This window comes from Phoenix dactylifera, chromosome 10 (assembly GCF_051530095.1).
Source record: "Phoenix dactylifera cultivar Ajwa chromosome 10, Ajwa_hap1_PhDact_Kaust_v1.1, whole genome shotgun sequence".
Lineage (NCBI taxonomy): Eukaryota > Viridiplantae > Streptophyta > Magnoliopsida > Arecales > Arecaceae > Phoenix > Phoenix dactylifera.
This window is the reverse complement of record NC_143199.1, coordinates 24,238,052-24,253,319: the sequence shown is the minus strand read 5'-3', so window position 1 is coordinate 24,253,319 and position 15,268 is coordinate 24,238,052. Positions and strand designations below refer to the sequence as shown.

The following is a 15,268-nucleotide window of genomic DNA, read 5'->3' as shown; positions in this document are numbered from 1 at the left end:
GGGGTCGGGCAAGCTGGGGCCATAGGATCCCTCACGCCCCTGAAAGAGCTCGCGCGCTCGGCGGGGGGAGCTTCCTTCTGGATGAACTCAGAAGTCCCGACCTCAGGGTCCCCCACCTCAGTGGGTTCAGGAGTCGAGGCCGTCCTAGCCTTCTTCCGGGCACGGGATAAGCCCCGTCGGTCTCGGCTGCCCTCTTCTTGTACCTGGCGAGGAGGGCCGCATTGCTGGTCACCATCTCTGCAATATCTAAAGAGGAGAAAGAGCTCAAGTGTCAGATCGACACTAAAAAAATGATGATAAAAAAGAAAATGAGTAAGACAAAGGACGACGAAACAGGGGAGGAGCAGTGCAACCGCCCTTACCCTCGGGGCGCGTCGAGCTCAGGCCAATATTCACCAGAGCCTCCTCGCTCAGGAGATCTTTCATAAGAATGTCTCCTCTCGAGGCTGCGAAGAGCATCAAGAATCTTCTGCTCGCTCACCGAAAGCTTGGGGGGAGTGTTGATGGCCTTGAGCTGGGGCTGCCCTCATGACGGGTCAAATTTCCACGTGCGCTCGGAGGAGAGGAAGAAAAATTTCTCCTTCCACCCACGAATAGAGGAAGGAGCGCCTCGCAAGAACGGCCTACCGCTCCGAAGGGCAAGGTAAAGTCATTCTCCGTCCACGGGGTTGGATTTCAACATGAAACACCAATGGAAGATGTTCACCGAGGTCGGTATCCCATGCGTGAGGCAAAGAGATAAAAAGCTGATGATGGTCCTCCACGAGTTTGGAGCGAGCTGTGCTGGGATGAGCTGGTACGCCGCCAGGAGCTCGTTCACGAACCCATGCAGGAGGAATCGCAGGTCGGCCCAGAGTGTCTCCACGTACACCCCGATCCAATCCGGAGGAGGTCTCGTCATCCGGTCTTCCGGCCTCGCGGGCTCAAGGCAAAACCCGCGCTAGAGGAAAAATCGGGTGCGGATCAAATCCAACTCCTCCTCGGCCAAGTTCAACCCGACTCCATCTAGGCCATGGCCCATCTCCGATGCAACCTCCCTCCTACGAGAAAGGTCCCTACTGGAAGATGAAATACCACCTGACATTGTCGTGCTCACCAAATAGAAGAAAACGAAGAAAGAGGAAGAGGAAGAAGGAAAAGAAAAACGACAGTCCTCCAAGCAAATATGGGTAAGAGACCTACTGTGGGTTTCACCGAAAATGCCGCCGACCGAAAGCGAGGGATCAAGGCGATCACCAGAAAATGCCTCGGAACGCCGCTGGGGAAAACTAAACAACAATTGAAGAAAAAAGAGAGAAGAAGGTGGAAGAAGAAGAAGACAATAGCTGCGGCGGCCAAATGAGAGCTTTTAGGGCCAGGCCAGGATTTATATAGACCCCCCCGACAGCTCAGATCGATAGAGCCAAATCGCGCCTCCTGTCTAAATCGTACCACGTGTCGGCCTCGGAAATCGAAGCAGTGTATCAACTTGGATCAACGCTTTAAAAGCAGAATCGAAGCGGCATCTCGTCGGATACTGGATCCATAGCATGAACCCGTGGCCCGAAACTGCCTCGAAAAGCGAAAGGCCGACGCCTCGTGCTCTCGTTAAAGATGCCTCCGAAGCGCGCGAAACAGCGGAGCAACTTAAAGCCGTCGGATTCAACCGGCATGACGAAGATAATTACTTCCTTCGCTCGAGCTCGCAAATGGTTCGAACTCGAAAGTCGGGGGGTAGTGTTGGAGAAAAAAATGGATTGCCCAAAACATGTGGATATATCGCTGGCACGTGATGACGAGCGCGACGGCGCCCGACCTCAAGGCGCTCGACCTCAAGGTGCCCGACCTCAAGGCGTCCGACCTCAAGGTGCCCGACCTCAGCACGCCCGATCTCAAGGCGCCTGACCTCAAGGCGCCCGACCTCAAGGTGCCTGACCTCAAGGTGCCCGACCTTAAGTCGTTCGACCTTAGAGCTCGCAGCCTTAATGTCGGTTAAGTTGAGCCTGATCGACCTCAAGCCCAAAGGAGACCTTGTCACAGGACAAAGCAGACCTCTCCACTCCACCGGAAATCAAGTTCCTCTCCTCCTCATCCGGGATCCAATCCCGCGATCTTCGTCCCAGCAACTGTCAACGATTAAATGCACACGATCTCAACGGACCTCCAGCTAGCCCAAAATCTCGGGCCATCCATGACAACTCATTAATTCACACGATCACGTCCAATCATGACGGTAACTCATTAATTCGCACAGGTAACCCATACACCCCTCTTATAAAAAGGGGGGACTTCTTCCTTCTAGGGGGAAAGATCTTTTTTTTTTACATAACCTCTCTGCTGGCTCCACCAAAAAACCCCTCTGACTTGAGCATCGGTGGGCCGGCGCTGAAACTTCCGACCACCGGCTTCTTGCAGGTCCCTCGGAGAAAGCTGTCCACCGCCGCACCCCCTGCCGGAGCTTCTCCTCCTTGGTCCGCGGGCACCCCCGGATCCAGTTTCCAGCAACAAGGATATTTCTCACATTCATCGAAATAAAGTGTCATGTTGGAATAAAAAGATGCATCAATTTAGATCACTAAGAGTGAAAGTAAACATCACCTTAATATTTAGTATTTTCTATTGCACCTTCAACTAAAAGGCGGGTGTCACATGTAAATTGGACAAAGGCAGCGGATCACGATCTAGTGGTTTTCTAAGAGGAGCAAATTCCAAGTTCAAAACTTGGGAGACTTTTGGTATAGGATGATTATTCCAAAATTAAGGATGATGTAGGTAGAGATAACGAGATCACGGTACGTGGTTGTACCATAATGATCTTATTTTGTTATAATTTCAAATCATTTTCGCTCCTCAAATCACCATCCAACCCCATTCAATATTGAAAAATCTGTCTTTGAAGTCGAGTATCCAAGGTCATCCTAAGGCTGATTGTGGGCTGAAATTTGGGGACAAAAATGCCTCTTAGCCTAGCAAAAAAATTCTATATCAATATACCTAATATATGATATCAATATTATACATTACATTATATTGATATTACTTATATTGTATTTATGATACATATTATATTATAATATATTATTAATCATATTATTATTTAATTATAATTTTAAATCATAATAGAAATATATTATTGAACTTTATATTTATACTATAAAATTATTTAATATACTTACTTCTATTTGCCTCATTTTTCTAATCAAAATAATATTAGTATTAAATAATAATATACTATAAGTATAAATACAAAATTAGTTCTATAGTAACAATTAATATATTTTTATATAATTAATAATTTATGAGACTAATAAATATATTTTTATGGAATATATTAATAATTTATTATAATATATTTTATATGATTAATAAATATATTTTATGAAATATAACAGATGTAGTTTTGGTATTATATAGTTTACTGGGCATACCAAATGCGATGATCTTAGATCATCGAGGATCATATTGTTTTAGGGTAAGGATAACCAGATCTAAGTTATATTTGGGTATTTCATTTCGGTTACCAAATGTCACTGAGTGAGAGGTGTTTCCCTCTCTTTATCTCTCTATAAAATAAGTAAATTAGATGTTGCATGGTAGGCCACGGCTATAGGCCAAGCACTACATTAGCTTCCATCTAGGCTTCTAGCCATTGAATAACTCTGTGGTGGTATAGCTTTTAATAGTTACCTAACTTCGAGGTTTTTATCAAGAAGTGGGAGGGGCTGCGTCACTGACTCAAAGGTTTTATATAGTTGGACTTTTGCACAATCTTAAAGCCACTGGTTTTTCGTTTTTTGGCCCCTTTTACATGTCACAAGTCATGTCCTTTTCCATTTATATTATTTTGTTCCTTTGGGCTACCCTACAAATCTCTACGCTTGTCTTGCACTCTAAAGTGGCACTGAGATTTAAGGGCCCGACTAAAAGCAACTCATCTATCAATCATTAGGAAAGGCCACATCATCATTAGCAAGACTACACAATCTACAGCTACTATTCCTGTACCTTTACTTCTCCATTAAATGTCACTAGTAGTGTCATTATCTCTGTTTATCACTTGATTCCTTAACATAGTGTAAATTAAATTTTACTCTGCAAGTTTTGAGACTTCTCATTAATATAATTAATCACTAAAAGGACTTTAGTCTATAGAAGAAAGAACTCATTAGATGACATCAAGTTGATAAAGGTAATACCTTTACGGCGAACCTTGCTTAGTTGTCAGCATTAAAACCAAGGCAAATTAGGCCTACCGGTAGCCTTTCTGGCATCAACTAAGTATGGTATAAAAGTAATTTACGAGATAATCATAGATTTTTCTACTTGGTTGGTAAAAGGACTCTAAACCAAAAAAAAAAGGACTCATGAGATGACATCAAGATGATGAGAACCGTGCTTAGCTGTGTTGGTATAGAAACCAAGGCAAATTTGGTCCACCAATAGCATTTCTGGTATCAACTACAGTTGAAAGGCGAAAAAAATCAACAAGATTAGTGGATGTATTCCCTTGATGCTCAACCTTAGAGGTGTGACATTTCATGGACAATGATGTTTTTGCATTGACCTTAGAGGTGTGCAAACTAATTAAAGAGAAAATTACTATAGTTAATGGAATACTAGTGTCAATTTCTAAAAGTTAGGGCCTGCTCACTTTGACTTGGACTTCCCCTGGCGACCGCCCGCAGAGATTATTTAAAAGGGCGAAACCGCGAGGAGAAGCGGAAGCTGAGGGGTCTTCCATCTCGTTTGGGATGAGATTTTAACAGCGGCAGCAGCAGAAGCGAGGAAGAGGAAGCAAAAAAGAAAAGAAAAAAAAGGATTTTTTGTTTTTTAATGAGAGAGAGGATAGAGAGGGAGAGCTCGGAGCGAAAAGTCTTATCATAAATCCTCCAAAAATCTCGTTTTCCGATGCATTCGGAAGAATCGATCCTTTCTGTTTCGTAGGAATTTATTCGGAAGAGCAAGTGGAGAATTAGGGTTTTTGTTTAAAAAAAAGTCTTTTCGAGTTGATGGAATCGCAGGTAAAAGGACTATCATTTTGCCTATTTTATTTGATTTTTTTTTGCTTGTCCTTGAATTTTTTCTGTGCAAGATTGTTTTTTTTTCCACTTTTTTATTATTTCCTTTTTGATTTCTCTTTTAAATTCGATGCACCCAGGTCTAGATTCCTTGGCATTGTTTTTTTTTTCCTTCCTGGTAATATAGATTTAACTGGAATCTTTAAATTATTCAATGACTGTAATTTATATGTCCTCTTTGTTTGTATTATATTTTACTTGTATGTTTGAGAGAATTTAGGTTATTGTTGGTACTGTTTAAGGGGCAAAAGTATAGATTTTGAGATAGATTTTCTGTGTGTGTAGATTGTTCTGAAGTGAAACGATGAGGGCTGAAAGATATTTTGTTGGAGGAGGAGGAGAAGAGGAGGAAAAGGAGGAGTTCTTTGATTTGAGAGACGATGTTTCAACGGTGTATGATTCATGCCCTGGTAGTCCTGGTCGTCGAGATTCTTGTTCTGATGAGAATTTCATTAGTGTTAGTGATTCTCTGTACCGGGCTTGGATTGGAGATTTGATCAGTGTGCAGGGGCGTCGGAAGAAGTTCTTGAGATGGATGGGTTTGGAGCTTCGCAGTCCTCATGAAGATTGTGTTAGTCTGGGGGGTGATGTAGTGAATGATGACATGACATTGCCCATCGATAGAGCCACTTCAGATGGTCAGGCTGTTCTTCCGAGGAGCTCCGATTCGAATAATTGGACTTCCATGTGCAGCTCAACCAATGACAACACAATGCTCATGGTGGATGACTCAGGCAGGGATAATAATGCAACAAGCATTTGTGATGCTGGTTCAGACCGGATAACATCAGTCGATGAGTTTGAGAGAAGTCCTGGTCCATCATCTTTTGTTCGACAAGTTATGCAGAGAGATGGCAACAGATCAAACAATTCCAAGAAGACGGCAAGGAGGAGGAGGATTGGATGGTTGTGGAGATTGGGAGCTGTGGCCTGCATTGTAGATAGACATTGGGAGGAGAATAGTTTAAGTCTTTCCACTTCTCATCAAAGTGGCAGTGCTAGTATCCGAAGAGTCAGGGTCCGTGCATATAAGAAGCGATCCAAGTTATTCTCTGCACTTTATGCGGGGCAAAATATTAAAGCCCATGATGGTGCAATCCTGACCATGAAGTTTAGCCCTGATGGACAATATTTAGCCAGTGGAGGTGAAGATGCAGTCGTGTATGTGTGGTGTGTAATGGAGAGTGAGCGAACAGCTGAAAACGATATCCCCAAAAACGATCACTCTTGCATATACTTTTCAGTTAACCATAATTCTGAATTAGTTCCTTTACATGCCAATGACGAGGAGAAAAAGGGAAAGCTGTGGAGTATGAGGACATCGGATTCAGCTTGTGTAGTTGTACCTCCAGATGTCTTTCAAATATCTGAGAAGCCAATCCATATATTCCGTGGGCATGAAGGGGATGTGTTGGATATTTCATGGTCGAAGAGCAAGGTAAGTTTTTATATGTATAAAAAAGTATGCTTCTATATGTGCTTCTGGAACTTAATTTTGTTTAATTGTTTATAGAGATAAACCTGCCAACAATCTTCTGAATGTAAAAATATGCTTATGTAGTATCTGCTTTCATCATCTGTGGATAAAACTGTCCGACTGTGGCTAGTGGGGTGTGACGACTGTCTCAAAGTTTTTTCTCATAATGATTATGGTACACTTTATCTTCGTTTTTATGGTTTTTTTCATATTTCTCTATCTTTGGTGCATGTTTGCTGGATTCCATCATGCTGTTCTTGTAACTTATTGAGTATCTGTGATGCCTTCTGCAGTAACCTGTGTTCACTTCAATCCTATCAATGAAATATATTTCATGAGTGGCTCTATAGATGGGAAAGTACGTATCTGGGAGATTTCAGGATGCCAGGTTGTAGATTGGACAGATATTAGAGACATAGTCACTGCAGTATGTTACCATCCAGATGGAAAGGTTGGTCAATCTGAATTCTGTGATCTTATTTAAACGAAATAATACGATATCAATGGTCTTATTTTTGGTTGTTGTAGAATGGAGTAGTTGGCTCCATGTCAGGCGATTGCCGCTTTTATGATGCAACAGGTATACATAATTTCTTTATATATTTCATTCGAAATGTCATTGCATCTCTGCTCATCTATTATAGAATGACTAACAAAAAGTCATAAATCCAAGCTCATTATGTTGTTAAAAATGTTCAGCATAATTGTTATACTTAATGGTTGCTTGATCAAATTACATCTCCACCATCAAACTTACATTCATTTATGAAGATTCCTCCTACTGCTGAAATCCTAATGTTTGTATGTGATACGGTTGTCATCAATTTTTGTTTTCTCCAGTTTATTTTGCTTCTTCATTGAATTATGTCCATAAGATTATTAATGAAGAGAGCCTGTGTGTGATAAATTTCCGTATATCATATCAATGATTTATGGTCCTAACTTTTGAAGCTTTTGGCATTTTGTATTTGCATGCAACTTATTGCAATGACCTTAAGCAATTTTTATAAACTGCATGGCCTAGTAAGAGAAGAAATGGTTTTTGGAAATGTTTGATGAAGAAATTATTATTGCATTTTTGTGGTTCCAGATTTTATTAGATGATTGCTTGATATGGTTGTTGGGGTTCTACTAGATCTCCATTCGGAAATGAGAGTGATTTCTTCGATATTTATGGAATAATACCAATCATTATATAAGCAGCAATGGCATGTGACTGACCTTGGAGGTACGGAAGTACACTTTATTATGGTGAGTGGTGGTCACCCTGTTTGTCCTGTTGATTCCTACTGTCTTTTGCTTCTGTATGCTTGTCTTGTGATAGTCAATTCGATATTGAACTCTCGACTCAATGTTTACTAGCTACAGGCCATCATTGTAAAAAAATGAGCTGGAAGTCCTGTTTAGTTGTTATACAAGGGTCTGAAGTTTGACCTATCAAATGCTTTTAATGAGGCTCTTGTCACGTGAAATTTGGTTCCGAGAAAAGGATAAAACTGGTTCTTGTCCGATGAACTCTTGAAGGATGTATGGAAAAGAGGGGAAGACCTAAGGGAACATGGATAAAGGTTGTGAGAAAAAGTAGGGAAAGGCTTAAAATGGTATTAGAAGTGGCTCTAAATAGGAATGTTTGGCGAATGAGGTTCCATGATTCGACCATAGGTAGTTGGACGAGGCTGGATGATTATCGTCATGGTTAGATGAAACTGGATACTGTATCTGATGGCAGTTGGCTGGACTCATGGTGCTTATGGAAAGAAATATAGAAGCGAAGAATAAAAATCTTGTTTAAACTCCCTATGTGTGTCTGAGAGAGAGGGAGTTTGCATGATTCTTAATGGGCACTTGTTGTTTGGTGGTCAAATTGCATGTGTCTTTTGGCATCCTCCACCTCTACCTCTCCCCAAATAATTCCAATTTGTGTATCATATTGGTTTACTGATTTTAGCAACAACTTTGTTTCTAGAATTACATATCATATTAAGTACATGAACTCTCATCAACAAAAGCTTCCAGGAAATCCTTATTGACTACAGTAAGTACTTTTAAAGTCCTGCTGCCTATTGTTTGAGATGATAATTTTAGTTAGGTCATAACATTGCTTTTGCATTGCTCCCTGCACTAGCCTTACTCTCATTCATAACATTGTTTATTTTGGCATGCATCTTGTTCTTCATTTGGACCTTGTCTTAAAACAACAATTACTACCTGAAACAGGAGTGGGTGCAGGTGCAGAAGCAGATCTTTCAACAAATTTAGAACAAGAAGCGTTAAGGAAAAGGGTGCAGGAGCGAGTTTCTTAAGAGATTCGAAAGCGCATACAGCACCCTAAGTAGAAATATCCTACTAGTAAGAAACAAACATACAGCACCTTAAGTAGATATATCCTACTAGTAAGAAGCTAAATATTCTAGAAATTATTCGTTATTCGTTATGGTAATCAGCAATCAATTTCCATTTGATATATATTTTAGTATGTGTGAGGGTCATGAGTTTTTAAGTGATTCAACTTTTGCCTGCTTTGCATCCCATAACATGAGGGTTTGAGTGAAGCTCTTTGGACGTCATGTGAACCATTTACAGATCCCCTGATGCACTCGCCTTTGAAATGCAAATCTGTGTTTCTTAAATGGAACCATGGTCTGCCGTACCAGTGCGTACTGGCCGGTACGTACCGATCCGGCCTCAGACCGGTACCGGATCAGTGTGGAATCCGGTACCGGTAGCTTATCATTGGAGAACAGGTATAGAACCGATACGGGACCGGTACGGACCGGTATGAGACCGGTCCGGGCCGCCACCTGTACGCTGACCGGTACCGGTATGGCGGACCTTGAATGGAACCCTTATGGAGCATGTTCTCTGCTAGAAGGTAATGCATAAGATACATGACTCCTATCTAGAGGTTCTAATTTGTATGCTCTCCTAGTTTTATAATGGTTTCATATGATGCATGTGGACATATGCTGTGAAGATTTTGTTATGATACAAGTTGACCCAAGAGTACTATGGCTTAATCCTTCACCTAATAAGACAGAAAGTTTCCATATTCTACTAAGTTTTATTAAAATGAATTATAGCTGCAAATGTCAAACAACATATGTTATGTTGAATGCCTTGTGTATATATGTGCATTACTATTTATATTACTGAAACCATTACAGAGCACTACATGATATCCAAGTATAACCTAATGCATATACAAATGATATACACATGCTGCATGTGTATGTTTGTGCATGTGTATGTGCTCCTTCATTTCTCCCAATTCCAGATTTGTCTTTCATCTCATGCTACTAAGTGATTGCTCCATTTATTGCCTTGGGGGGAAGGTGCACAGTTGAGTAGTAAGAATCTTATAAATTTTGATGGAAAGTCATGCAGAGTGAAAAAATAATATGAACATTCAAAGTTTAATGAGAAGCTTGAGGAGATTATCCATTTTAACTCTGAATTATTATTCTTGCAAATCCATCAAAAAAATAAAACTGCAAATGTCATGGAGAAATGCAAAAACTCTCTCTCTAGAATGGTAGTTGGCAGTTCCCTGAAATTTTGCTAAAATGATAACCTTGGACTTTGAATTATGGATAAACTTAGACATTTCATTGAACAGCAAAGACTTTTTGTTTTCCTTTAAGTAAGAAAACATGTATCTATTTCCATGTTGGGTGAAGTTTCTTGAACTCTATTACTGGCTTAGAAATTACTAGATATCTCTATAGTCCAAATATTAAATTATTAAGAATTATTATTGTTGTTGTTGTTGTTTGGACTGACGGATAACTTGCAGTCAATTTATGGACATTCTGGTCTTGGATGTGCATGGTAAAAGGCTTATGGGTTTTATTTGGCATGCTTCAGATAATCAGCTACACCTAGAAGCTCGCATCTCCCTACTGGGTAAAAAGAAGTCACCTTACAAGAGGATTACTGGTTTTCAGGTAGTTATAATCAATACACCAACTTTAACATGATATACAAGTTTTTTCATTTATGCTTGTAATTTTCTTATAATTCTTTCTCTCCATGCATCATGATTGTAAAATCTTTCTCCAGTTTTGCCCATCTGATCACCGGAAACTAATGGTCACTTCTGCTGATTCAAAGGTTCAAATTCTTCATGGGGTTGATATTGTTTGCAAGTACAAGGGTATAAAACCTTGGACCTACTACTTTCCATTTCCTCAGATACAGGCCAAGTGCTTGTCAATCTCCAGTTCTTACAGATCATATTTACTCCTACTCTAGGTCTTCGGAATTCTGGAAGTCAGATATCTGCCTCATTCACTTCTGATGGGAGGCACATTATTTCTGCCAGTGAGGACTCGTATGTCTATGTCTGGAGTTACAGTAGCCAGGATGCACCTAGATCAAACCAAGGGAGCAGCACACGGTCTTGTGAGCGTTTCTTCTCCAGCAATGTATCAGTTGCAATACCCTGGCAAGGCATGGAATCGAGAGGTCCAGTTTCCGACCTCTCTCAGTTTCTTCCACTCCAACAAGTTCCTGACAACCAAAGCCAGCCAGGCTTAAGGGGTGACAACTCCCTATCTATGTCTTCTGGTAGTTTTAGTCGTGAGTTCTCGGAGTCTTTGCCCAAGGGTTCGGCAACTTGGCCAGAAGAGAATCTTCCCTCGAGCTTGATGACCCCACCTGCATTGCCAAAATCCCAATACAAGTTCCTGAAGACCTCTTGTCAAAACAATTCTCATGCCTGGGGTCAGGTGATTGTAACCGCTGGATGGGATGGGCAGATCAGATTGTTCCAGAACTATGGATTACCAACTCATGTGTGACAATCTTCTATCAACAGTTATCTGGGAGTTTGAAATCCTAAGAGTCGATGCTGATCCAGCTTCTAATGACATGACACAAAGAACGCGATGTGCTTCTTCCAAGTTGGTTGTGCACCAGAACATCAACCATCTGGGCGGTGCTAAAGATTCGAACCAGAGAGGAGGGGCCCTTGAGGATTTTGACAGGGCCAATGGATGATGGGGCTCTATGGGTGAATTATTGGTTGATTTGTGCATCATAGGCAGGATTTGGGAGTAGGGGTCTTTCAACTATGGGTCCCTTGACATGATTTTTGGAGACAATACTGTCTTTATGTTGCGACAAACAACATTTATGTGGTGAAGCAGCTGCTTTGGCGCCAAGTTGTGAGATTACGTTGTTGGACATACAAATATCGTTAAATAAAATGCAATTCTTTGATTAAACCTGTCTTCTTTCCTCTCCTTTCTGTGGAACCGAGTTTATGCTCTTCCTGTTCTGGTGGTACTAGGCCTTCTGCCGCTCTTTCTTCGGCTATTCCACCTAAAAGAGGAAGATGGAACCCTCCCGTCAATTTTATCTACAGATGCTCATGGATGGCTACTTGGAGTGGAGGTTCCATGCACCGGGATGGTTTCAGATTTCTTGTGGGGTCTAGGGAGAGGTGGGAGTTGCAGATGTGGTTAATTTTGTTAAGAGAGATGAGCTCAGGGATTCATCGATGCCTCACTAATTTGTATGCAACAGCATGATCAAGGGGGTTGGTTTTCTGATGTTTCAAACTCTTTCCTGGTTTTCCTCCAGGTCTTGCTGGTTCATTAAGAATCTTTTCTGAATATGGTTTGGGTCTTGAGAAATTGTAGAATGGCTGATGGTGATCTCTTCCTGGACTTGATTCCTTAGGCTTGAGAATTATGGGTGATGGAGATCTAGCATAGCCCTTAAGGGACTCGAGAATTATAAGAATGGCTAGAACTGGCTAATTATTTTACGCCACTTCTGTAAGTATAATCTTTTGAAATTGGATATCTTGGGTCATGCAATTCATTTGTAGGGTGTCAGCAGGCTGGGCTAGTCCATCTCACAGTCTGACCAAGCTCGGCGTAAGATCATTAACAGGAGCTGTTTATGCGACAGGCATGGGTTTAGCAAACCTAAATCTTTACCAGGTCTATTCCATTTACATTCATAATGTTTTATCCTAGATGTAATCTGACCCAACTCTTGGGTCCACAACTAGTTGAGAAGTCTCATGTTGTACTGATTCCAGTCTAAGCTATGGAATCGTTGTTGATTTCAGACAGCAAATAAACCAAAGAAAGCTGGTGCTTGGTTCGTCATCAATTTGTTGTTTCCCACTGTATTATTTCATGGACAAAAAGAAAAAAATCATTTGCTTAATAAAAAAAGACTGAAACTTCAACAGTCTTATGGAATTCATTTCTACAACATTTATACTCATTGTAGGTTGGTAACGTTGCTTCTTGAGTATTTATATTGTTTTATTTGCAATTTGTGTATGAAAACAACAGCCCTTGGAAAAATATAATCTCATGTTTCTCTTAGAATCCACAACGGATTTATATCTTTTTTAAAATTTAACATCCCTTTGTGCTGCGGTTCATTTAAAATATCAGGAGAACTTGTCCTCTATTTAATATGAAGAGAATAAAAATCACTTACTCTCCTTTTGTGACACCTTAGATCCTACCGAGGGATAATATAAAGCCAACATTATATTTAGCTTTCAAATCCATCTCAAAAATCATAGAATAAATAGAAATCTAATTTTATTATCTATTAAATACAATTAATTTTGGTTCAGAGCGTGTATATCCAAACATAATTATTGAACCTATAATCTTCAATATTCAGAAAATCATTGACTATAAATTGATAGTCAATTTAAAATACTAAAATTCTTCTATAAAATTGCCAAACTTGCTAATGCGAACTCCAAGTCTGGACCATCCTTCGTTTCTATCGATTATATTCGTCTCGAGTGAGAAAAAAAAGATAAAAATAGAGGTATATGAGCGACAGCTTAGTAAGTAAACCTTTAACTATTTTATTGAATTAAGCATAAGTTTTTTCATATCAATGCATCATTTAAAAAAAATAACAAATATTATACCTGCTCAGATATGCGTACTATGGTCACTATAACTCGTGAAAGGGCCATAATCGACTGTATGTCATAATTTGCCAACTATTATACCTGCTGGCGAGGTTTTCATACTAACTATTATACCCGCTGGCAAGGGTTGTTACCAACTATTATACCTGCTGGCTAGGGCTGCATGCCAACTATTATACCCGCTGGCAAGGGTCGTTACCAACTATTATACCCGTTGGCAAGAGTCGTTACCAACTATTATACCCACTGGCGATAGCCGTTACCAACTATTATACCCACCGGCGATAGCCATTACCAACTATTATACCCACTGGCGATAGCCGTTACCAACTATTATACCCGCTGGCGAGGGTTGTACATAGCTATCCAAGAGCCTTTCAAATACTTATATTTTTTTCTCAAAATAAACACATAATAAATGAAAAATACTAAAAGACATGATTAAATTTATATTTCATAACAAAGCTATTTCATAAACATTAATAGAACTATTTTTCATAATAAAACATAATTTTCATAGCACATATGCTGATCCATAATTTAAAACAAAAATATGATATTTCCACAAGTGATTCTTATGCAGGAAAAACTTGATAATTTGAAAAACAATAAAGACCATGAGTCACTTACCTCTTTTGTCTTAGTCCGTCAAATTTCATTAGGTAATTCAGTTAACCATATTAAAAACATTAAAAGCAAAATTAATTTCTAGTTGACGATTTTAATTAAAATAAAATAATAAAACATAAGGATTATTAGCCGGATGATAGCGTTCAACAATTTTGGGTGGGTCAGGCCTGAGCGATTCAAGCAGTAAATTATATGACATGGACTTGATCAGGGCCAAGGTCGTCTAATATAGTTTATCATCAGTAGATTCCATAGACACTTGCGAGGCCAGGTAATCAGTTCGGTAGGCGACCCGAGCAACAGGACAATTTAGGATCTCTTTTTAGGGATCAACTTAGGTTTGTAAATCAGGTCGGCATGACCCGATTTTAGGTTCCTTGGATCTTTTGAGAGAGCAAGTAGAGAGAGGAGAGAGAAATTATAGAAAGGAGAGAGAAAGTAGAGAGAAGAAACAAGAGAGAGATAGGTTCTCCCTCTTCTTCTTCTTTTCTAACTTTTCTTGTTTTTTTTTTCACTCTTTTCCCATTGACAAAATAGGGGAAGGAGGAGGCGAGCTGGTGGTTGTGATGATGGTGGTTTAGTGAAGTAGCGACAGGTGGTGGTGGTGGGCAGCCGACAGCGACGGCCGGCCAACCGAATTCAACCCAAAACATGGCTGAATAGAAGAATTTTGGCTTGGCCATCCTCGGATTCCAGCCCGCTCGTCGACGGCTGGAGGTCCTGATAGATGCAGGGAAGGGGTTGGGGCTCTCGGCGATGAACGCCGCCGGCGGTAGTGGTTCGAAAAAGGAAAAGAAGGACCGATAAAAATAGAGAAAATACAGGGGGTCTAATTTTCGGTTGATTTCTGGCTGATTTCTCGGCTAGCGACCGTGATGTCGGGTCGTGAGAAGAAGAAGAAGAAGGAAAGGGGAGGAAGGCTAGGGCATTACCTTGGCTCTGGAGGCGTTCGACGGCCTTGATTTTTTGGCAAACATGAAGACAGATAATCGTGAGCTCAACAGGAGAAAAGAGAGAGAAATGAACTTGATGATCGCCGGTGGAGGTCTATTGAGGGGAGGGCTCTAAATAGGAGTGGAGGCTAGGCTTATCTTAGCCTTCGACGGAATTTGTGGTGGAGGAGGACTCTTCCTCCTCCTCTGTGACGATCAACTAGGGCTTTGCCTGTTTTTTCACTGAAACGGCCCT

General features: G+C 40.5%; 1 protein-coding gene across 2 annotated transcripts; it reads left to right on the top strand.

Moving 5' to 3' along the window:
• Positions 1–4,622: 4,622 nt before the first annotated feature.
• LOC103716714 (uncharacterized) lies at positions 4,623–12,149 on the top strand. 2 transcript variants are annotated; one of them, XM_008804822.4, is made up of 8 exons: positions 4,623–5,000; positions 5,343–6,495; positions 6,619–6,709; positions 6,828–6,985; positions 7,063–7,114; positions 10,399–10,478; positions 10,594–10,687; positions 10,786–12,149. In XM_008804822.4, the coding sequence occupies exons 2-8, from the start codon at positions 5,362–5,364 to the stop codon at positions 11,331–11,333; spliced, it is 2,157 nt and encodes a 718-aa protein (XP_008803044.4). In that variant the 5' UTR covers positions 4,623–5,000; positions 5,343–5,361; the 3' UTR covers positions 11,334–12,149. The 2 variants fall into 2 exon arrangements, with proteins under 2 accessions (XP_008803044.4, XP_038971545.3); XM_039115617.3 differs by having other exon boundaries at positions 4,643–5,000; positions 10,645–10,687.
• The last annotated feature ends 3,119 nt before the right edge of the window (positions 12,150–15,268 follow it).